The sequence below is a fragment of the Cyprinus carpio genome, chromosome B14 (genome assembly GCF_018340385.1).
Source record: "Cyprinus carpio isolate SPL01 chromosome B14, ASM1834038v1, whole genome shotgun sequence".
NCBI classification, from domain to species: Eukaryota; Metazoa; Chordata; class Actinopteri; order Cypriniformes; family Cyprinidae; genus Cyprinus; species Cyprinus carpio.
This window is the reverse complement of record NC_056610.1, coordinates 7,766,538-7,790,082: the sequence shown is the minus strand read 5'-3', so window position 1 is coordinate 7,790,082 and position 23,545 is coordinate 7,766,538. Positions and strand designations below refer to the sequence as shown.

Below are 23,545 nucleotides of genomic sequence, written 5' to 3'. Positions count from 1 at the left end.
TCAGAAACAAGTATTGGATTTGTTTGGCAGATGTAATGCAGAACGGTGTAATAAGTGCAGATTCTAGATTGTCTAAAATGACTCTTTCAGCAGGAGCAGCTTTGATTATTGTTGTATTTAAGTTGTATTTGATTTGTTGTATTTTATGTGTTCACCAGCTGCCCAGAAAACTCCACGGGTCTTCAGCCCATCCAGACGCAGACGCTGGCATTTCATAAAGATCCGTACGGGTCGGTGGGTGTGGAGAGCGTCCTGACCGTGGGACCGTCCAACCAGAGGATGACCGTGGTGTGTGTGGCCTTCAATCTGGTGGGACAAGGCACCGACACCTTCGCCATGGACGTCTCCGGTAAACAAATCCTATAAGACGGTTCTTTTAAAAAATACAAGCTGGTCTCCCTGGTGTATTGATTATGTGAGTGTATTTTTGTCTCAGACCAGCTCTTCACCAGCGCTATGTGTGGATCTATAGTCGCGATGGTGGTTCTAGCGCTGCTGCTCATCTTCATGATCTACAAGTACAAACAGGTGATATAATCACAGCTGCTTACAAACTCAAATCTGCTTGATCAGCCAAAGCTTATTAAAATGAATCCAAACTTCTTTTTTTTCACCCTAGCTCAGCAGTTCTCAAGTCCAGTCCTCGCGCCCCCCAGCTCTGCATATTTTGCATGTCTCTCTTTGTTAACACACCTGATTCAGAGAATCAGCTCGTTAGGAATGAGCTCCGTGCATGAACTGTGTCCCCATTGACATGGTCCCTACACAGTGTTCATTGCTCCCTACTCCCTGAGCAGGGGAAATCTGTTGAAGTTTAATGGAACTGTTTAATGGAATATATACATTTGCTTCGAACTGGAATCATGGCGGAATATCCTGTGATGTCCACTTCGCAGGGCACTTACATTCGAATAGAACAAACGTCTGAAGCGATAAGAGAAACTTACAAAATCAACAGAGCAACAGGACTTGAATACTGAAATTCCGAAAGATACATCTAACTACAGTCATATAATCCAAACCGGATCAGCCAACCCTGTTCCCGGAGATCTACCTTTCTGCAGAGTTCAGCTCCAACCCTGATTAAACACATGTGAACCAACTAATTAGGATCTGAAGGAGCACTTGATAATTACAGACAGATCAGAAAGGTAGATCTCCAAGAACAGGGTTGGGCACCCCTGGTTTAAATCATGCTGCTATTTTTTTTTTTTTTTTTTTTTTTTTTGTGAAGGATTCATCAAGCAGATTATACTTTTAATCAGTGGTTCCCAACCCTGGTCCTGGAGGCACCCCAACACTGCACATTTTGCATGTCTCCTTAATCAGGTCATCAGCTCATTAGTCAAGACTTCAAGACCTGGGGTGGGGTGCCTCCAGGACCAGTGTTGGGAATCATTGCTTTTTATAAATCATTGATTTTATGTATTGGTATTGAGAAGGTTACATAAATAACATTTAACATCCATGTAATCGTTCAATTGATAGGGAAAAGGTTTAGATTTATAAAATGTTCTTCACACTAAGACATTTTTTTTTATGTCATCATTACAAAAAAGGTTCTTGAGATTTTTAAATGCTGTTTATAATAAGAAAAATTGTTATTTTAGGAATTGTTCACTGGGAGGTTATTTAAAAAAACAAAAATGGTTCTACAGTACGTTCTTATAAATAAAGGTTCTTCATTGGCATTGATGGTTCCATGAAAAAGCTATAGCATGAATGGAAATTTTCCATTCCACAAACAATCCTTGTTTAGTGGTAAAAGATTGATCTTCACACTGAAAAAAAAAAAATATCTTTGAGGAACCAAAAATGGTTCTCAAATGCAAAAACACCCTTTTGGAACCTTTATTTTTAAGAACTTATAAATCTCAGTTCCTTATTCCTGCTCAATTCATAAGGGATGGAATTGAGTTCTGCCTTTTATTTTAATTCTTATTTCTCTGTAAAATAATTTTGGGAAATCTTGGTCATTTGCTTTTTTTTTTCACCCAACCAAGTGCAGCTGTATAGCTTCAAAAATGACCTAAAAAGTATCTGAATCTGAGTTACTTAATCTGACACCTGCTCCATCACAACTCTTTTCAAAAGAAAATGAATGATAAAGATAAAAAATGACCAGGATATATAAATATATATTCTCTTATGGTAAGTAAATGAGGAACAGACTGAAATTAAACGATTTGGTTTCCCATTTATCACTGCCCTCCTCAAATCTCATGTACAGATCTTCCTAAGTCAAAAATTCAAGTCAAATTTATATGTACAGTATATCGCAATTCACATTGTTTCAAAGCAACTTTACAGAAAACAGCTTATGGATTTTTTTAATATCCATAGTTTTCTTTTTTTGAGTAGAGCCCTGTGTGAACGGTAAATGAAATTAAACCATCCCTGTTGACTCAACACACATGTCCATAAACTCATGAACATCACGTTCTTTTAAATATTTCAAACCTGTTGATTACACACAGTGAATTTCTCCACAGTATTGTGTTGATATGTGTGTAAAAACCTTTCAACAGCAGACTGAACTCAAGTTTGTGTCTTTCGGTAGAAACCCAGATATGAGATCCGCTGGAAAATCATTGAAGCCACAAATGGAAACAACTACACCTTCATTGACCCGACACAACTACCATACAATGAAAAATGGGAGTTTCCTCGAGACAAACTAAAGCTCGGTTTGTATAATACAAGATTATACACTTCAGGAATTTGGTCAAAGCAGCAGTCACTAATGGAGTGATTCTGGTGGTTGTATGTGCAGGAAAGACTCTGGGAGCAGGAGCCTTTGGGAAGGTGGTGGAGGCCACAGCATACGGCCTGGGCAAAGAGGACAATGTCACACGTGTAGCTGTAAAAATGCTGAAAGGTCAGAATGCATGACAACTACAAAAAGTACTATAGTATTACCATGATTTTTGGTTTGTTTGTTTGTTTGTTTTTAATAGATATTGTACGTACTATGGTAATACTGTGGTAATGGAATACTGTGGAACACCATGTACATTTCATATTTTTCGCACCTTTTTTATTTATATTAATCTAAAACCATGTTTTAAGAACATTTTGCTAACATTCACATTAAGTTGCGAAAATGTCAATAATTTGTAACATTCAAAACCTCATGAATTCTATTTTATTATTTTAAAAATGTTTTTGGAATTTTCAAAATGTTCTGTTTTTCAGTTAAGAATGTTTTTCTTAATTATGTGAACGTTAGAGAAACATTCCATTCTATCATTTCAAAGAGTTAAGAGAATGTTACATTTGAATAAAGCAATACGCCCGCTTATTCTCCACTTCACGTTGTGCCTAACAACGCCCATTAGCTGTTATAAATTCACTGTAAACCACGCCTTCATGGGGCTAATTGCATTTATAAAACGGTTATTCCATATACGTAGTAAGGTTGCACAGGATAAAACAGAGCAAATAAAGTGTAATGATATTAATAAAAACAGTATTCTTCCACCAAACTATGTAGTTCCTCAGAAACAGTTCTGGTTCCAACAAAGTGGTTGCTGAGCAACACAGAGAAGTAAACAAAGGTGTATGTTTGTAGTGTAATTTACAACAGCTTGGAATGCGACTCAACCAATCAGAATCAAGGATCGGAACTATCCGTTTTACAACACCCATTTTTTATATTTTCAAGAATGTTTTCTCTAAACATTATGAGAACTTTCTCAAATATCAAAAATGTTCCATAAACATTATTTCAAGAATATTTTGTTCTAACATTTACACAACCTTGAAAAATGTTTCCTGTTAGCTGGGATAGCAATTTATACGATACAGATCGTGTCAAAGCAGCTTCCAAGAAATAAACAGGAAAATAACAGCTTGCAAAATTCATCAGTTATGAGACTAATTTAATTTCAGCTGTACAATAGTGTCATTATTCGGATTAATCCAGTAAATACAGTTAACATCCTCATATAATCGGCATCAGAAACTGAAAATGTCACTTTGGTCTTTTGATCTTTTGATACAAAGCCAGTAAGTGAGTGAATTGTGTTGTGTTGCATGCTGGGAGCAGCCAGCGCTCATCCAGACGAGCGAGAGGCTCTGATGTCCGAGCTGAAGATCCTCAGTCATCTCGGGCAGCACAAGAACATCGTGAACCTGCTGGGCGCCTGTACACAAAGCGGTAAGACCATCCAAATGTTTTATTCCATCCTCCAGCTCAGACTGGTTGGTTACATCTAAGCCAGTTTCTACCAGCTAGAAACCATGTAAAAGCATCAGAAACTTGTTGAATGGCTGGATTTTCCTGCAAGAGTTTCTCAATTTTGGTAATTTTTCCATCTCGTTTCAGGTCCTGTGCTGGTCATTACGGAATACTGTTGTCATGGTGATCTTCTGAACTTCCTGCGTAGCAAAGCTGAGAACTTCTTGAACTTCGTCATGATGATTCCGAATCCGGTGATGGATTATAAGAACGTCGACACTGAACGAATGTTTCTCAGAAGGTCGGTTTAACAAACATTTGAAACAACATAACTCAGAATACTGTAAAAGACAAAAACCTTGAAATCTGTGTGGAGAAATCTTTCACCCTCATGAGAAATTCATGCGATTCACACTGGATTTTGCGGGAAATGTGACCACGACTTTTGAGTAAATTCATGTGATTCACACTGGATTTTCCGGGAAATGTGACCACGACTTTTGAGTTTATACTTAACTGAAAACTAACAAAATTAGAAAAGTGTTTGATTGTGTTTTAATTGAAAGTGCATGTTTTTATTAGTATTGTTATTTGTTTGTTGTGATTGTTTTACCGGTGACAGTGACAGTGGGATTTCCAGTACTTGCTCTGATAGTTATCAGGCCATGAGACCAGCCTCATCCAGACCCACAAACTCAGCTCAGAGTGAGTCACAATCTACTTCCCTCAGACACATGTCATCATAAAACCACACGCCACAAAATGCTACCAATCTGCAATATATGAATATCATATTTTGCTCAGAAACATGTTACGTTACAGAAGTGAAAAGAGTTGAGAATAGCAGTTTATTACAGTTAACTAAAACTAAAATCAATTACATTTTTTTTTTACTAAAAATCAAATAAACTATAAAATGATAAAATATAGCTAGTTCACACGGCCAACTTGATTTACTAAAATTGACAGCATTTTAGTAATAACAAAAATGTTAAATAAATAAAGATTAAAAGAATGATGTCATAGCATTGCGAGATTTAAATAGGAATATTTTGTGAATAAAGTCAAAAGTCTCAAAATATTTTGATTTAATCTTGTATAAGAGTTTGTTCTCATATTGGTAGACTTTATTTGCATAATTATGACTATTATTAAATATTAATACTGTAATTAAACAATACTGTGACTTTATTCTCTTAATTTTGACTTTATTCCCAAAATACATAAAGTTTAATCAGATAAAAGACTTTATTCTCGTAATTTTGACTTTATTCTCAAAACAATGCGTTTACTGTACATGCACCCTCTTAATGCGATTATAATGAGTTTTGACAATATTGCGATCTAAATAATGTGATTAAGCTCATAATTGCAGCAAGCATATTAATATTAACATAGGCGGTGTACGCCGAATTTAAGCGAAATATACAAGTATGTAAACGCATTTTGTTTCGTTCTCTCTCCGCGTTCGTCACTAATCACGCTACGCTGATGCCCTACGTCATCCACCAGAACGGCTTTCATGTACGACACATACTGGAAGTGAGAGAAAAGTGTTTATTACATTTGAAATATGGATATTTTTCTTACAAAAACGCATCGATTCGCTACAGGAGGCCTTTATTCGCCCCGCGGAGCCGTGTGAGGCACTTTTTATTATGGATGCATGCACTTTATTTAATATGTTTTGGGCTGTTAAAGAGAAACACTACAATGATAGAGCTTAGGAGTGCCAGGACAATTTTAATATAACTCCGACTGGATTCGTCTGAAAGAAGAAAGTCATTGTCATGTGAAATAATTAAAGCTAAAACTGATCAAAAAACAACCTAATAAAAATGTCACAACAAAATTACTAAAAATCTAACTAGAATTAAAATGAAAACTGAAAATACAAAAATAACTCATTCAAAATAATAATAAAAAAAAAATCTTTATTAGTATCTCAGTGGTGCTAAAGTAACAGAAGTTTAAGAGACCAAATTAAAAGCCGTTCTTCTTCTTGTGCTGCAGGTTCTTCTTTGGACTGTGAGCAGGCTGAGGATTCGTGGCCGCTGGACATGGACGACTTACTCAGATTCTCCTATCAGGTGGCACAGGGACTCGACTTCCTCGCTGATAAAAATGTGAGTCCCTAAAATAAGCAGCCTTCACCAAAAACACTGAGATCTGTGTGAGCTCTGGAGGAAGTTAGATTCACAAACAATAAATCAATTTAAAGCTCATCTTCATTTAACCGAGAACTGATCACAAGTGAATTGGTGACATTTTTCTCGGCAGTGCATCCACAGAGACGTGGCGGCCAGAAACGTCCTCCTCACCAACAGCCGAGTGGCCAAGATCTGTGATTTCGGTCTGGCGCGAGACATCATGAACGACTCCAACTACGTAGTCAAAGGAAACGTGAGCGAACAAACGTCACACACACTCCACTGAGATTCCAGCGGACAAAAACACGTTCGGCTAATGTTCTCATTACGCATTACGTTATGTTCTCTGAATGTTCAAAATGTTCCAGTTGAATGTTTTTAAAAAGATTTTCTTGGTTATTCGTTGAGGAAAAACTCAGTTTTATTGCTTGGTAAGCATTATGGGAACGTTAGTTTGAATGTTCTCTGAATGTTCTCACACTGGATGTTACATTTCAGAAAAAATGTTCCAAAAATGATGTAAAAACATTTTTGTGCTAATGTTTTCGGAACATTTTAAAGATGTAGATAACTTTGAAATTCTATTAATGTTACTGGAATAGAATTTGTTTAATTTTGAGAAATATATACTGTGTGTGTGTGTGTAGGCGCGTCTTCCAGTGAAGTGGATGGCTCCAGAGAGTATCTTCGACTGTGTTTATACGGTTCAGAGTGACGTCTGGTCTTACGGCATCCTGCTGTGGGAGATTTTCTCATTGGGTGAGACTGAAACCCTTATATTACGTTGCGGGTCAGTTTGACCTGCATTGGTTTTTAAGTTGTTGGAAATATTGGTTAAACTGGGATTTTTTTTTTTTTTTTATTTGGAGTCATTAAAGTGCATGCAGTTTTGACACTTGTGCTTACAAGATTTCTATTATGATGTGATGTTCTTATTCATATTTATTCAATAGTTGTTTCATTTTATAAATTTTCTATATTTATTTCTTTGATTCAAAGACATTTACACAGCATTGATGGTGAATAGTTGTTGCTTTTTTGGAATGTGTGAGATGTATTAATGTTAATTTTATATAAACTTTATTTTATACATTTTCTTTCTTTCTTTATATATTTATTTTTTTAATTGCATGGAATCCAACTGGGGTCAATTTGACTCACAACATCACAATCGTACCATAAAAAGTGAAAACAAACACAGTACAAGTAAAACAAAGTAAAAACAGTACAAACACACTTTACAATCAAAACTTCTGACAGCTAGAAGTTTGTATGGTTTTGAAATGTGGTTTCTTTATTTGGATTTATATATTAAATCATTCTTGGTTCTGGTCTTGATTTTCTCTTATTGGAGTGAATGTGTGTGTCTGCAGGTAAGAGCCCGTATCCCAACATACTGGTGGACTCCAAGTTTTATAAAATGATCAAATGTGGCTATCAGATGTCCAGACCTGACTTAAAATATACATAAATATCATACACACAAACAGTATCACACAAACATAATCAATCTTCCCAATTCAGAATTATAGTGAAGTCAACAAAACTGTGTGAGTGTAAAATAGACGTCATGATCATACACTTTTGAAGGAAGTGAAGAGCACTTCATGTTGCTTTACTGCAATGATTATAACTTAGAATCAATTATATACTATAATAAAATTTATTAATATCTATTATCACCTTAATTCAAATCAAATTTTAATCAATTTCAATGTGTTTTTCATATGTGTATAGTTTTTTAGAAATGTTTGTTTTAATTTTAGTATTTTTTGTTTTTGTCAGTTATATCAGATTTATTGTTTTAAATATTTCTATATAGTTTCTTTATTAATTATTTCAGTGTTAGTATTTTGTTGTGCTTGTCATTTTTATATATTTTTAACATCTATATGGCATTTTATAAATTTTTATTTCAATTTTAGTTTTAGTAATTTAGATTTTTGTTGTAATCTTTATCATTTTATGTAGTTTTATTCATTTTTATTTCAGTTTTAGTTTTATTTATTTTATTATAACAGTTAAACTAAATAAAAATAAGGCAGCTAGATGTAAAATAAGCTTAATATTTTGTTTTGTAATATTTTATTTGATTTCAAATTGTTTTTATTTATTATTATTTGTAAAGGCATTCATAACCAGAATTTTCTCCATTGGCAAAGGCATTCATATTTGTCTCTAAAATTAAATTCAAGCATTTAAGCAGGAACTTTTAGATGAAATGTTTTTAAAAATCAGTAGTGTAGTGTGTCCAAATCTTCCTGATCATGTGTGTAGTGTGTAGTTTTATTTTCATGACATCACGGCCCATATGAATCTTTCTAGAGACTAAACGAATCACACAAATAGAAAAGTAAAACACGTGAAAAACAGCATGAGATAATGAGTTCAACAGTGGCTGATGCTGACTGATTTTCCAAGCGTGGCTCTGATTCAGATCCAGTCGTTCTGCTCTGATCTTTAGTTCTGCGTGTTAAACACATGATCTGACGGCGAGGCCTTGATTTTCCACACGTTTCATGCTCGTCCTCTATTCTTCATCCTCACGTCTCTCTCTGCAGTGACTTCACTGAACTAGTAAAGTTCCAGTCGGTTTAAAAATACTGACTTTTACAGATTATTAAAAAAAATCCAAGCAGGGTTTTTCATTGAGCATCATAATTTGGTGCTTCAGTGCTTTAAAACAACTAATTAAACTATAAAGAGTGGATCTGAAACATGGTGATAACAGTATTTTAGTTATTTTGTTACAAAACTAGAAGAGTGTGTTAATTGCTTCGGTTTACGCTGCAGCAAAGTTGTGTGCAAAATACAGTGTGACTAAAAAACAGCAATCAAGTGTTTAGTCACGCTACGCTCAACTCCCTACAAAAACCCCTCTTATGAGAACAGGCCTCATTTCACCTCAAAATACAAAGAAAAAAAATCTGAAATTATATGTATTATTATTATTTTGCAATAACACTTAATGCAGCAACTTAAAATTAGAGGCTTCATTTTCCATATACAGTATATTCCTATTTCTTTCTTTTGGTTTTTGCGGTGGAAGTGATTGAGGTTTTGTGATAGTAAAGCAGATGATGCTGTGTTCAGGTATACCATCATGAAGATGTGCTGGAACCTGGACCCCGCTGAGAGACCAACATTCAGTAAGATCAGTCAGCTGATCGAGAGGATGCTGGGAGACACAGAAGATCAACAGGTACATCACTCTGATAGATGGATATCATCTTATTTTTCACTGTGGAAGTAAGATATTTCCAGTTACTTGCAGGACTTCCGCTATAGGTAGATAACTAGAAGAATAACAAAGTGCAGTAAACTATTTGTGCTACGAACCATTATGTTTATATATATATATATAAAAAAAATTTTTTTTTTTAATAACACATTAAACAAATAAAACTGACGAATAACCATAACCGCCCAACCATAAAAAACAAAAATAACACGAAATAAAATAAAAACAAATCCACTCACATCCAAGATACAAATGGCCATGTTGCTCTTATGAAATAAATAAATAATTTAATTAATTAATTTAAAATAAATAAATAACGTGGATACACCATAATCGGAGAACCAGTACGCCATACCTTAAAACATTTTGCATTAAATTATTTTATTTTTTTTGCATTTTATTTTGCATTCTACTTTTGTCTTATTTGGCATTTTTAATTTTGCATTCTGCATTTTAAAGGGGTCATGAAATGAGAAACCAAATTTGCTTTGATCTTTTGGAATATAAGAGGTCTTTGTACCATTAAAACGTCCTGCAAGTTTCATAGCTTAAGACGTCCTCCCCATTATAAACGAGCCATTTATTTAATCAAGCTCTAAATACAGCTCGTTCTGGATCCATGGTAAGAAGTGACGTCACGGTGCGAAGTGACGTCATGGTGCGAAGTGACGTTCCAACCATTTGCATATGACCGCCTCCAGCACAAGACAACTACGCTCATTTCGTATCGTTGTCGCGCCGCGCGCCTCCACAAGTGTTCAGTCGACGGACAGCGAGTGGGTCTGTGTACAGGAAAATTACAATGCCACGCAGTATGGCATTATTTCCCTGTCAAATGTCGAGAGCGCATTATTGTAGCGCGAAAGTACATTAATATAATGTGCGAGCGCGAATCTCTCTGCTCGCGCACAGAATAAAATGTGCGGAGCGCGGATCTCTCTGCTCGCGCGCGGGAACTGGGCGCGCGCTCTCAGATACACGTTGCTCTTGTAAGAATTTTCTCTGGGCTCGCTCAGAGAGTATGCCTGCACTTAAACCGTGTTCAGTGCAATCGCGAATCTCTCCTCTTCGCTTAAAGTAAGCGTGTATGTGCTTAGACTGTGTCCCGTGCTTTCGCGCATGGCCTAGTACTCTTCTCTTCGATGTCTTTCTCTTTGCTCTTGGCATAAACGCTGTCAAAACAGCAACAACCAATCAGAAATAGGCTTCAACGACTGACCAATGAAAACGCGACATCGTACATGGAATCACCCGCTACTAAACAGTTACGCTCAATCCACAAATGTTCTGGCTGTGGGTGTTAATAATTGATCCATAGGCACTGTCGTTAGCCAATCATAACAGTGGGCGTTAACACTGAACTCTTAAAGGGGAAACAACCGAAAAACAGACTGTTTGAATCAAAGAATGAGAAACAGGGTGGGAAAATGTCATAATTAACTACATTTTTAAAAGTTTTTTTTTTTTTAAAAACTATAGTAATACTATAATTGCACCTAGGGGATCATAATAATAAAATAAAAAAACCCATGTCATGTCATCAATTTTGCATTTAATTTTTTTTTTTTTTTGGGGGGCATTTTAACTTTGCATTAATTTTTTTTTTGGGGGGGGGGGGGGGGGGGGGGGGCATTTTAATTTAGCATTTTATTTAGTGTTTGGTTTCTAATTTCACATTTTAATTTTGTATTTTGCATTTTGATTTAACATGCTGCATTTTAATTTTGCATTTTAATTTTGTATTTTGCATTTTAATTTAGCATTCTAATTTGCATTTGCATTTTAATTTTGCATTTTAATTTTGTATTGTGCATTTTTAATTTTGCACTGTGCATTTTAATTTTACTTTCTAATTTTTTGTATTTAATTTCACATTTTGCATTTCACATTTTTATCTAATTTTTCTGTAAAAATGCCTTTGCGGGCAACTTTTTGCAGTCTGGTCAGATGATTAGATGAGATGTTAAAAATTGAGATTGATATCACTTTCAGTGCATTGCATTGTGGTATACGTTATCTCACACAGTCTGCATGCTGTACTATTTGAAAAATATCGTTGGTCATCCATATATTCCTTCCATGCATATAGAAAAACCGTGTACATACTGCAGGATTAGTTCAAGTGTGTATGTGTTATTAATATGTTTTATTTTGAACACAGTCCAGAGTAATGAACGGGTTATATTCATGAATTATTTCCACAGGAGACACAGTACCAAAATGTCCAGTCTGATGTACATGATGACCAACAACTAGAGTCATGTGACCCTGTGAAGCATGAAGAGGAGTCATTTGAGACATCATGTGACCAGGAAGAAGAGGATCAGCCGCTCATGAAACCCAACAACTACCAGTTCTGCTGAGGGCTTAACTAAGCATCTAATGCACCAAAGCGGGATCTTCTGTCTGAACATCAACAACAGTTGCACAATCCGTCCGCAAACGCATGCATGTGGACAGAGATCTGACCTGTCATCAAACACACTCTGCTTTTGTAGTTCTGCTCGCTTGAAATCTCGTAAACAGTCTTGAACTCGTCTGCAGAGTTGAAGCGTGTTTAATCCAACCGGTTTCACTTCTCAGCAAAGTCCAAAATCTCCAAACCTCGGATTTGTTTGTCGTCCAATGTGCCTTTTTGGTAAACATGCATCTTTATTTGTTACAGGACTTCTCTGTTGCCAAGGTTGAAAAAGAAGCTTGTTCAGCGTTTTAAATGCAGATGCTGCATGTTCCACTTCCACTTTATACTTGATCTGCTTGTCAGTTATGTTTCTTCTTTTAAAATCACTGAAAATGACCACAGACACACATAACTCTTTTTGTGCAGCTAAAATAACTAAAGCGAATAAAGCTAAAACCTCGTCTACATGTATACACCATATACAGCCTACTATTTTTTATCGTCAGTGCAACCGTATTATAACAGCACATTTGGCAATTAATTTTATTTTTTTTGCATTACATTTTATTTTATTTATTTATTTTTTTTGCATTTTATTTTATTATTTATTTTTAATTTTGCATTTGCATTTTAATTTAGCGTTCTATTTTTTAGCATTTTTAATTTTGCTTTCTGAGTTTGCATTTTATTTTATTTCTTTTTTTAATGTAATTCTTTTTCCATTTTAATATATTTTGCATTTTGCAAATTATTTTGAACTCATATGTCACACCTGTAATCGTCATGCCAACACGGGTTGAGTTACACGCAGTATGTTAACAGCACATTTGGCAGTTAAATTGCTTTTTTTTCATTTCATTTTTTTTTCATTTTTTTTCTTTTACATTTTAATTTAGCGTTTATTTTATTTTTTTTAGCATTTTTAATTTCGCTTTCTAAGTTTGCATTTTTTTTCTTTATTTTTTTCCATTTTAATATATTTTGCAAGTTATTTTGAACTCATATGCCTCACCTGTAATTGTCATGCCAACACAGGTTGAGTTTCACGTGGCTGAAGGTAATCAGTGCAGGTCAGAGGACAGATAAGAAATCTTTTTTTCTGTCTCCTGCTCCAGTTCTTAGTCAATCTTTGTAGGCAAACAGTATTTTACTGCTTCCCGCAGTAATTACGGTCATTTGGAGTGATAGTGTGAGGTCAGCGCAGGTTTGGAGGACAGATTCACGTCTCCAGCGGGTGAAATATTGACATGCTGTTGGCGCAATAATGTTTCGGCAGATCGTTGTCTTATTTCTTCAGATAACTGAGGGTCAAAGGTTAAATGCGTTCTTGTTTATCACTGAAAAAAACAATGACTGACGGCGCAGAAACCATTTCAGGAAGAAAAACTAACCATTTGCTTTTCCTTCAGTGTAAAATGAAAGGTAGACAGTTTCATTTCATTTTCATAGGCATATGTACACTTGATTATTTTGATGTGCTGGAAGTGTTTAGATAGCAGAAATCTTGTAAGCTGAATGTCACACGTCTTAACTGTTTAACATAACTGTCAAATGAAGCATCAGAACTGCTGAGTAACTTTAGATTGCTTAAAACGTGTGATTATTGAAGTTGTCAGTGAAACAGAATATGCCATGCCTTCTTACTTTAGTTGCAATTTAATTTCACATTTTGCTTTTGCATTTTAATTTAATTTGCAAACATTTACTTTTATTCAACTCTCAAACAGAAAAAAAAAATCTGTCATTTTTCCTGTAGTTTATTACCAGTTTGAAATGGGTAAATCTTTGTTTTTATATTCTCAAATGAAGCATCAGATACACTGCCATTGTAACTTTAGGTTGCTTAAAATGTGATTGACCTGATGTTTTCTTTCTCAAAGCACACACTGCCATGTTTATATGTTTATACTGTATCCTTATTTACAATGTTTCTTATGCAAGTTTTATGGTTTAAAGTTCAATTATGTGAGATTTAATCATTTCAGTGTTTAATATTTCCCATGAGTCTTATCGTAACGAGTTTTGCACCTGATCTGTATATTTTATTGTTTGTTTTACTACAGAACTTGCTACTGAAAGCTACTAATAAACCATGGAAATGTCACGTGATCTTGTTTTATCAGTGAAAATACAGTTTATTAGGGTTATGCGGTTAATCCATATTTGAGACTGAGCACATTATCTGTTATGAAACAGATATCTCAGAAAAAACACTTGTCTTTCTATGCATGAAAAAGCCATCAAAATATGAAATTAAAATAAACACTGTCGGTTTTCAACTTCTAGTGGGTTTCATTTTTCTGTTATTTACCATCATAAACATGTCCGACTCAGATATAATGTCAGAGACACAAGGCCAGTTATTTTTCAAGCAATGTGAATCTGCAGGCATCACTTACTCACTTCCGTGTCATTTCAAACCTGTACTATACACAAAAGTAGATGTTCACCCTGCTCTTTCCATATAAGGAAAGTGAATGGGGATTTAAATAGGTTTAGAGCTCCAAAAAAGCAATATAAACTGTTTTAGAACAAAATGTATTTGAAATGCATCTACAGTTTCCACGTATTTGGATTACACAGATTTAATAGAAACTAATAAGCTTTATCTGATGCATATTTGTCAGTCATTCAGGCCAGTTTTCTGCACTCAAAAAATCATCCCATGGTTTTTGTTACCACCAATTTGTGTCTATTTGATTTTATTTAAATAATCATATTTTGAAAATGCATTTATTCAGATTGCTTGAAATCAGCAACAATCTGTTATATGCATCACATTAAGTTTATTAGTTTATGATAAAAATCGATGGAGATTTTATGTGCAATACATACAGTCAGGTCCATATACATTTGGACACAGGCAAAATTTGAATTATTTTAGCTGCTGACCAAAACCTTTTCAAGTAACAGTTATACATGTTATAATGGAATATAGGCTTAAGGTGCACACTCTGAGCTTTAATTTGAGGGTATTCTCATCAAAATTGGAAGAAAGGTTAAGGAATTACAGCTCTTTAATATGTACATCCCCCTTTTTCAAGGGACCATAAGTAATTGGACAGTCGACTCAAAAGCTGTTTCATGGACTGTTCTGTTTTTGTTAAACACCTTGAATTAAAGCTTAAAGTCAGCACTTTAATTTCATCTTAATGGTTTCATTTTAAATCTATTATGGTGGTGTACAGAGCCAAAATGATTTAAATTGTGTCATTGTCCAAATATATATGGACCTGACTGTAAATCTTTTAATATATTAGGTTTCATTAACAGTAAATGTGTGCCATATTCCAGTACTTCCTGAATCATACAACACATGTTCATGAACTGAAAAAATCTGCATAAAAATGCTTTAAAAATCATTTTGGGTGAATAAATGACGACAGTTTATTTTCCATGAATTATTCCCATCATCTGAAGGGCTTACAGGATCTGAAACAACCTCGTGGTTTAATCATTGTTTACTCAGGAAAAAGGTCTATAAAACAAAAAAATATATACATATAAATAAAAATATTAAACTGAATAAAAATAAACAATAAAAATAAAATAATTGACAAAAATGTAAAATATAAAATATAAAATAAACACTTAAAAGAAATTAAAAAAATTAAAAACAAAAAATAATTAAAAGAAAATAATAAAATAAAATCAGGAAAAATTCAATTTAAATAATTAAAAAATAAATAAAAAAATCAAATGAATTAAAAAAAAAAAAAAAAAAATATATATATATATATATATATATATATATATATATATATATAGATATATATATATATAGCCATGGTCAGAATTTTTGGCAGCCTTGACAGTGGTTGGATCTTGCATCAAGAGAAAAAAAAAATCTATGGGTCACTGAGCAAAAATGTTTGACTGGTTCTCCCAGTTTCCTGACCTGATCTCTATAGAAATGAGTTTGGTGAACTGAAGAGGATAAGCACCAACATGGAGCTGTGATTCTGGAGAGATTCTTCAAACTCATCAGGCATTATAGGAAAAAACTCAAAGCTGTTATCTTGGCAAACACAGGTGTGACCAAAGTGTATTAGAGAAAAACATTTATTTCATAAGATTTCCCCTCTATTTTCATTGTTTTACTTCAATGAAAGGTTAGATTTTTGTGAATTTCTGAATGAAAGGTCAAATGGATAAACAATGCAGATTTATTTTCATAGCCTTCTTCGCTCACATTTACCAAGGGTGCCAATACTTTTGGCCATGACAGTATATAGGTATATACAGTATGTTATTATAATGTTTATTTTAATTGCTTTTTATTTGTATATTTTAATTTCATTTTTAGTAATTTTGTTGTGTTCTTTTGTGATTTTTTTAGTTTTTAAATAATTCTGTATAATTTTCATAATTTTTATTTATTTTTTATTTAATTTATTTTTGGTTCTTTTAGTACATCAAAAGTTAAACTAAATGAAAATGAGAAATGTGTTGGCAACTAGCTGAAATATATATATAAAATTTCAATTACTTTTTATTTCAAGTTTTTTGTTTTAGTATCAGTTAACTATAATAACTCTGATATTGTTTATAATGGTGTTTTTGTTACAGTAGCAGTAGTAAAAAAGCATGATAAGTTATGATTGTTTTGGAGCAATTCATATGAGGACTTTTGTGAAATATGCAAATGCAACAGAAGAATTCTAATAACTATTAATATAATGATTACATTCTGCTGATCTATTCTCACCTGTGGTGGTGTCGTAGGGTCAGAGAAACATCCCTGATCTTTCCCCCACATCTGTGAGGCCAGTTCAGGATATAATACAGCAGTGCAGAGCGCCACCTTCTGGGCACAATCCGCCACGTACACCGACGGCCAAAACCAGGACGAATCCAGCAGGTCCAGATGATCTCGAGCGCTTTCTCTGCAGAGATCAGACTCACACATCAGCTAATCTGATCACATGATCAACACACAGCTGTGCTGTAGGGAGTCTGCTGCCTGATGAGGAAGCCAGGCTTTTATGGCTCATATAGTATGATACAGTGAGAATTTGGAGGAAAAACAGCTCAATTTTATTTAGAGATTCAAATTGAGCGAAAATATGCAATTTAGTGCAGATGCTGATATTTATGTGGACAAAGAGTATGAAATTCTGATTGTAATGTAAACCAATGAGACCTTTATAACAGTATAGCAGATACGTGCATAAAATGATATAAATATCTGTCATCATGCTATCTCCAATAATGTGCCTGATTTTATGCTAAACTGCTTCAGTCCAGAAAGTGTTCATCATGAAATATCAAAGTTATTCTTGTGTATAAATATCAGTAAAGATTTGCCAGCAGAAAGTCAAATGAAGCACACGCTGAAGGTGGACATTTGTACAATTATACTAACAGATATGCTGCATGAAGCCTCTGATGAGAAGAAAAGCAACCTCACATTGCACGTTAAACAGACCTGAGAAAAACAAACATATTAACATGTCGCATTCTCAATGTTACATTTTAGTATTGAGACACTCCTACAGTTTTTAATTGTGAATTAGTTTTTATTTTCATAAGTTCTGTTTCCATTTTAATTTGGTTCAAATTTGTGCATTTTTGTCATTTTTATTAGTTTTTTAATCTCTATAGTTTTTGATTTATTTTATTTTGTCATTTTCCATTTTTAATTTAATTTGACATTTTTTTGTAATTTTGTTCTGTCATTTTTTAATATATATTTTTAAATATGTCTGAATAATTTTCATTAATTTTTATTTGAATCAGATTTTATTTCCATATTTAAGCTTTCACTGTAATTTCTGTTAAAGTTTTTGCAATTTTGTTGAGTTTTTGTCATTTTTATTAGTTTTTTTTTATTCGTTTTCATTTTCTTATTTTCTGTTTACATTTTAATTTGACTTCAAGTTTGATCAATTTTGTGTGGTCTTGTCATTTTATTTGTTTTTATTTAATAAAAAAACAATATAGTTATGGATTCATTTTATTTAAATATAAATAAAATTTAACTTTTATTTTATTTTTAATTAGTTTTAATTTTCTTATTTTCTGTTTTAATTTTAATTTTACAGTTTTTATAATTTTGCTGTGTGTTTGTCATTTTTAAATATATATATATTTAAAATTTGTCTGAATAGTTTTTATTAATTTTTATTTGAATTAGATTTTATTTCCACATTTTCTGCTTTCATTTTTAATTTCTGTTAAAGTTTTCGTAATTTTATTGTATTTTTGCCATTTTTATTAGTTTTTTTTAATATGTCTATAGATATAGTTTTTTATTAATTTTTATTTCACTTTTAGTTATTTAAAGTTAAACTAAATGAAAATGAAAAATGTTCACTTGAAAAATAGCTGAAATAAGTTCAAGTTGTTTTTGCATTTTATTTCAGTTATCGCTTATTTTATTTAAAGTTTTAGTCATTTTGTTGTGTTTTTTGTAATTATTATTATTATTTCAGTAATTCAAGTTAAAATCAACAAAAATTAAAAATGTTTCAATAATTGAAATGAAATAAGATTAAGGTTTTTAAAATTTTATCGGAAGAGCAACAGTTTTGAAAGTATAATTAAAAGCATATTTATCATCTGATTTAATGACAACTTAGAATTGTGTGTGTGTGTGTGTTTTTACCTGGGAGCAGGTCTGTGAAACTGTGCATGGCCAGACACTGAAGATTCGTACAGACTTTCAGCTGCAGAGTGACGGGACGAATCAAGCGCTCTGTCAACAACCAGCATTCCTCCAAACTCGCAAGTGAACTAAACAACACAAAAAGACAAAAGCACCACAACATGTAGATCTCCATCTGAGAACCTATGAGTGCTCTCACCTCTGGTCTGCTTTGAGCAGCGGGTATTGACACAGACTCCAGTGTGTGGCCGCCGGCTCGTAGAAGCTCGGCCAGCCGCTGCTTTTCTCGCTGTGCTTCTGCTGGCCGTTGAGCTGCTGTATGAGGCTGAAGACGTCCTGCAGCTCGCTCTCGCTCTCAGGGAACTGCAGACAGGAGCACAGCAGACTGACGGTGGAGTGACACTGCTGCTCTTTCTGAGCGCTGCTCAGAGGCTGAGACGCGTCCGACAGAACCGCAGAAGAGCACACATCCTCAGAGGACAGCTGGAGAAAACACACAACCAGAGGAAACACCATTTCAGCTCAGCTTTTGGTTTGATGCATTATATAAATGAACTTTAACAACGCAAAACCACTCTATGAGACTGGAGCTGAAACCAGTTATTAGAATTAAAACTAAAACGAAAAAAACTGACATATAAAAACAACAACAACAACAACAAAAAAATAATTTTAATGCAGCTAGTTTTAAGGCAACATTTCCCATTTTGTTTTGGGTATCATAAACCAAAACTGTTAGTAACAACCAAATAGATATATTTAAAGAAAAAGGAAAAAAAAAAATCAATAAAAAAAAAAAAAAAAAAATCAATAAAAATGACAAAAACACAAAATTGCTAAAAGGTCAAATAAAATAAATGTTAACTGAAAATTTCAGTTATTTGCCAAGGCAACATTTCCAATTTTTGTTTAGTTTAAAACCTGATGTACAAAAATTGCTAACACAAAAACTATGTAGACATAATTAAATAAAGATTATAAAAATACAAAAAAACAACAAAAAAAAAAACGTCCGCAGTCAGGGCACTGGGGCGGTTTGTGACGGGTAACGTATGAAAACACACACCCAGGTGTGGTGCAGCTGCCCCGTCCTCGCCGTGTGTATCTGATGGGCTGAAAACAGAACAGATGTGAGAGGCACATGTTTGATGCATTATGCACAGAAAACTGGAAAGCACTAAGGAAAAATCTCAAGCTTCAATCAGACTTCTAGAGGTGCACAGCAGGGTTAAACGGATAGAACTAAAAAATACAAAAACATTAAAAATAAAAACTTAACTAAAAACTAAGATTAAAAATATCTTAAAACACAGCTAGAATTTCTCCTTTACTTAGTTTAACTTGATGTACTAAAAAAACGAATCTAAATCTGAAACTGAAACTGAAAAAAAAAACTAATAAAAATGACCTAACACATAATGTTATTAAAGCTAAAATTATTTTTATTTTCTGCCACAGGCAACATTTTATCCTACCTATATTTACATTATTTATTTAATTTTTGTATTTATTTATTTCAATTTAAGCTTTTTTATGTAGTATGTGTGTATAGTATAAAAAATATATATTAATTTTAATATATAATTGTAATAATAATAAAATAATTAAAAAAATTATTATGCACTAAAATAACTAAAACAAAAAAACTTTTCAAAGAATTTCTTAATTCAGAAAATACAAAAAATAAAAACTAAAAAACTACTGGTGCACAGATTTATTTGAGGCTGTTTAGGAACAAAAAGTCACTGTGTTGATAAAGTTTGCCTGGTTTGTGCTTTCAAGAAACTACACACATTTTCTCCCATTTGTTTCACTAGTTTGTTCAACAGTTTTGTCTAAGTTAGCTTGCTCGCTCGCCTCCCGCTGAACTCTTGGGCAGGAGCACGTAATTCGCCCTCGGGAGGATCTTGCGGAAACCTGGGACGTCCTGAGAGGACGCGGCTGCTGATTGGCTGCTCTGTGAAAGGAGACGTAAAATTGACAGTTATGAGACTTTTACATTTGAGGGAAATGTGCTTTATTGAACTGAAAAGAATACAAAATTTGCCTAATTTTCTTGATGGTTATAACTAAATATCATTTTTTATTTATTTCAAAGCAAAATATGGCCTAGACAGTTGACATGTTTTGTGGAGATTCACATGTAGTAGATTTAAAAAATAAAATAAAAATGCAATTGTTCTTTTATGGTTTCAAAAAGTTTCAGGTTTGCTGTAAGCTGCACAATTTGGATACATTTTTTGTGTGTGTGTATATATATATATATATATATAAATATATATATATATATATATATATATATATATAGAGATATATATATATATATATATATATATATATATATATATATATATACGCGACATATATATATATATTAAATATAAGATATAGATGAGAGAGAGAGAGAGAGAGAGAGAGAGAGGTAAAACTAATATATTTTTAACTTTATAATAGATTTATAATATTGATTTATTTATTAAAAGTTATATTCTTGTATCATTGATATACATTGATACACTATTAAAGACATTATTAAAACTATAATTATAAAATTACTTATTATGTACATTATTAAAATTATTAGTTTTTATAATTTCTTTAAAAATATGTCTATATAATTTTATTATTTATTAGTTTTAGTTTGTTTAGTTTTAGATATTTTCAGATATTTAAGTTTCTTTATATTTTATTTTATATTTTAATCAGTTAATGTTTATTCATTTTAAATAACAAAAATGTTGGGTTTTAGTTTTGGTTAACTATAATAACACTGGTAATAATAATAATAATACTTTTACAATTCAAATATTATTATTATTGTAATAGTTTACTGTAAAACAAACAAAAATTTTTAAGAAAAATAATATAAGAATGTTATTATACAGTCAGCACTGTAATATTATAGTAGCAATATTTATGGTCATCTTAATTTCTTTATTTTCAAAACCATCAAGCTTTTATTTTGGCAGAAAACCACAGACAGATCACAGAGTGACCATAAAGCTGTTTATTATAAGCACTTCTCTTTACATGTTTTGGAAGATGGATAAAAAAAGAAAGCAGTACAATGCTTCACTCTGAATTGCAGCGCATGTATTAATTATTTAAACACAGCCAGTACGATTTGATAATGCCACTTAGCCATATCATAATTTTAGTTTTATTACAATTAATCTTGCAGCCATATAGCTAGTATTCATAACTTTCAAAATGTAAACAGTCTTGATGAATAGAAACAAAATATGTCTTTTAATTTATAAAAAATGTTCATGTCAAATTAGGAAACTGCAACTACACAAGCAAATGTAATTGCATAATTAATCATATTTAGTTACTCAGTTAACAGGCTCACCGGGTCGATGCCGTCTTTCTCCATGCGCGCTCTCTCCAGGTAATAACCTCGATCCTCCACGTTCAGCCTCTGCCAGCTGTCACTGATGCATTTGTTGATCTCAGACTGTGGCAGGTCCGGATGCACCTGCTGGACGCACTGATGCACGTCAAAGTAATACAGCAGATACGCCGACCTTCTTGGCTTTGTCTGAGCTCCGCTGCCTTTGCTCTTGTGTTTCTTTTTGGGTAAAGGAAGATCCAGAAGCGTGTAGCAGCTCTCCACCTCCATCTCCCCACAGATGGCCTCCATCTCTGAAGAAACAGAGAAAGAGAATCAAAGAACTAGACAGAGACCTTTAAAATCAACTCATTTATGTATTACCAATAAAAGTAGGTATCATTCAAGATCGGTCACTGGATTTATCCTTTAAAACGGGTGATTAGGTTTTGGAAAGACTTTGACTCTTTTTTTATCATTTGTTTTTTAATGAGAGAAATGACAAAATTGATATAAATATTGAAATGCATATTTTTTTTCTATTATAATGATGGTGAATTTAAAATATGGTATTTTATAAATTTATTCTTTACAAAAACGCACAGCTGAAGTGGTTAAAATAGGTCTCGCAGTGTTTGCGGGTAGTTTTATTCCCTCCCGTGTGTGTGTGTGTGTGTGTGTGTGTGTGTGTGTGTGTGTGTGTGTGTGTGTGTGTTGTCGGTTATTGCTGGGAGCCGTTACTGACTGTCCGCGGCCAATGAGCGCGTGCCTTATTGAAGCCTTACCTGATCGAGCGCAGGATCGTTCAAACCCGTTCAAACCCCAAATCCAGGCCGGTCTCTCCTCACACCGGCGCTAAACCGCGGCTTCGGGATCCGGATCATGCGTGTGTGAGGCGCGGGAGCTGAGTCGGTGTTTCAGCCTGTGTTTCCTGCAGTATAATGCAGTGAAATGGCGGAGGAGAGATTAGATGAACAACTGGAGGCCCAATGAGAGTTTGATCAGCAACTGAATACCGTACGGCTTTTATTTTGCCCTCGTGTTTAAGCGATATTTTTACACTGTTTTAATTTATTTTACATTTATGTAGAAGACATATAGTGGCACATATCTATGTTAATAACTGTTTCCCAGGATACATAAAGTTGTTCTTCCCGCAGTGTGCGCTTGGCGGCGTAGAGAGCCGATTCCTCCGTTGAGTCGTGTTCAAATCTCACCATGTTTCACAATGCTGCCATTTGTATACAGATTTAAGTCTTTTAATTACTGGGCATCTTTTCCCGAGACGCAAACAGAAATTAGCCCCTTTATAGAATAACACAAAACTTCGGTATTCTGTAATGCAGGAGAATTGTGATTAAACAATCCTGAAAAGCGATGAAAAAAGTAACAGTTATCACATGACATCGCCCCCTACTTCGGCATGGCTCTAGACAATTTTTGAAACTTGAATAATGACACGGAGAAACTTAAAAAAAAAAAAAAAAAAATATGCCGCTAAGCTTTAAATATATATATATATATATATATATATATATATATATACATGTATAATGTGATTTTTATTATTTCTACTCTGTACCAGAGACCTTTCAAGCCGCTAAGCTTTGTCTGTTTAGAGAAGCTCGTGTATTT

At 33.4% G+C, this 23,545-nt stretch overlaps 2 protein-coding genes across 3 annotated transcripts in view; one reads left to right on the top strand and one right to left on the bottom strand.

The window, feature by feature from the left end:
• LOC109046024 (macrophage colony-stimulating factor 1 receptor) overlaps nucleotides 1-14,257 on the top strand; it is a 25,569-nt gene extending 11,312 nt beyond the window's left edge. Inside the window, exons 10-22 of the mRNA XM_042737928.1 lie at nucleotides 159-349; nucleotides 437-528; nucleotides 2,561-2,687; nucleotides 2,774-2,878; nucleotides 4,049-4,159; nucleotides 4,328-4,481; nucleotides 4,803-4,885; nucleotides 6,194-6,306; nucleotides 6,461-6,583; nucleotides 6,978-7,089; nucleotides 7,704-7,788; nucleotides 9,409-9,532; nucleotides 11,776-14,257. Of these exons, the coding sequence (XP_042593862.1) occupies nucleotides 159-349; nucleotides 437-528; nucleotides 2,561-2,687; nucleotides 2,774-2,878; nucleotides 4,049-4,159; nucleotides 4,328-4,481; nucleotides 4,803-4,885; nucleotides 6,194-6,306; nucleotides 6,461-6,583; nucleotides 6,978-7,089; nucleotides 7,704-7,788; nucleotides 9,409-9,532; nucleotides 11,776-11,934 (1,579 nt within the window). The 3' untranslated portion in view covers nucleotides 11,935-14,257. The remainder of the gene's footprint in view (nucleotides 1-158; nucleotides 350-436; nucleotides 529-2,560; nucleotides 2,688-2,773; nucleotides 2,879-4,048; nucleotides 4,160-4,327; nucleotides 4,482-4,802; nucleotides 4,886-6,193; nucleotides 6,307-6,460; nucleotides 6,584-6,977; nucleotides 7,090-7,703; nucleotides 7,789-9,408; nucleotides 9,533-11,775) is intronic.
• A 4,221-nt stretch (nucleotides 14,258-18,478) lies between these two features.
• On the bottom strand, nucleotides 18,479-23,272 carry LOC109099206 (HMG domain-containing protein 3-like). Of its 2 annotated transcripts, XR_006156412.1 has the most exons (5): nucleotides 22,696-23,272; nucleotides 21,932-22,224; nucleotides 20,373-20,536; nucleotides 19,646-19,692; nucleotides 18,479-19,062 (listed from the first exon to the last, which is right to left on the bottom strand). XR_006156412.1 is itself a non-coding variant. In XM_042737926.1 (3 exons), the coding sequence occupies exons 2-3, from the start codon at nucleotides 22,220-22,222 to the stop codon at nucleotides 20,420-20,422; spliced, it is 408 nt and encodes a 135-aa protein (XP_042593860.1). In that variant the 5' UTR covers nucleotides 22,223-22,224; nucleotides 22,696-23,272; the 3' UTR covers nucleotides 20,287-20,419. The 2 variants fall into 2 exon arrangements, 1 of the variants encoding a protein (XP_042593860.1); XM_042737926.1 differs by lacking the exons at nucleotides 18,479-19,062; nucleotides 19,646-19,692 and having other exon boundaries at nucleotides 20,287-20,536.
• Between the last annotated feature and the right edge of the window lie 273 nt (nucleotides 23,273-23,545).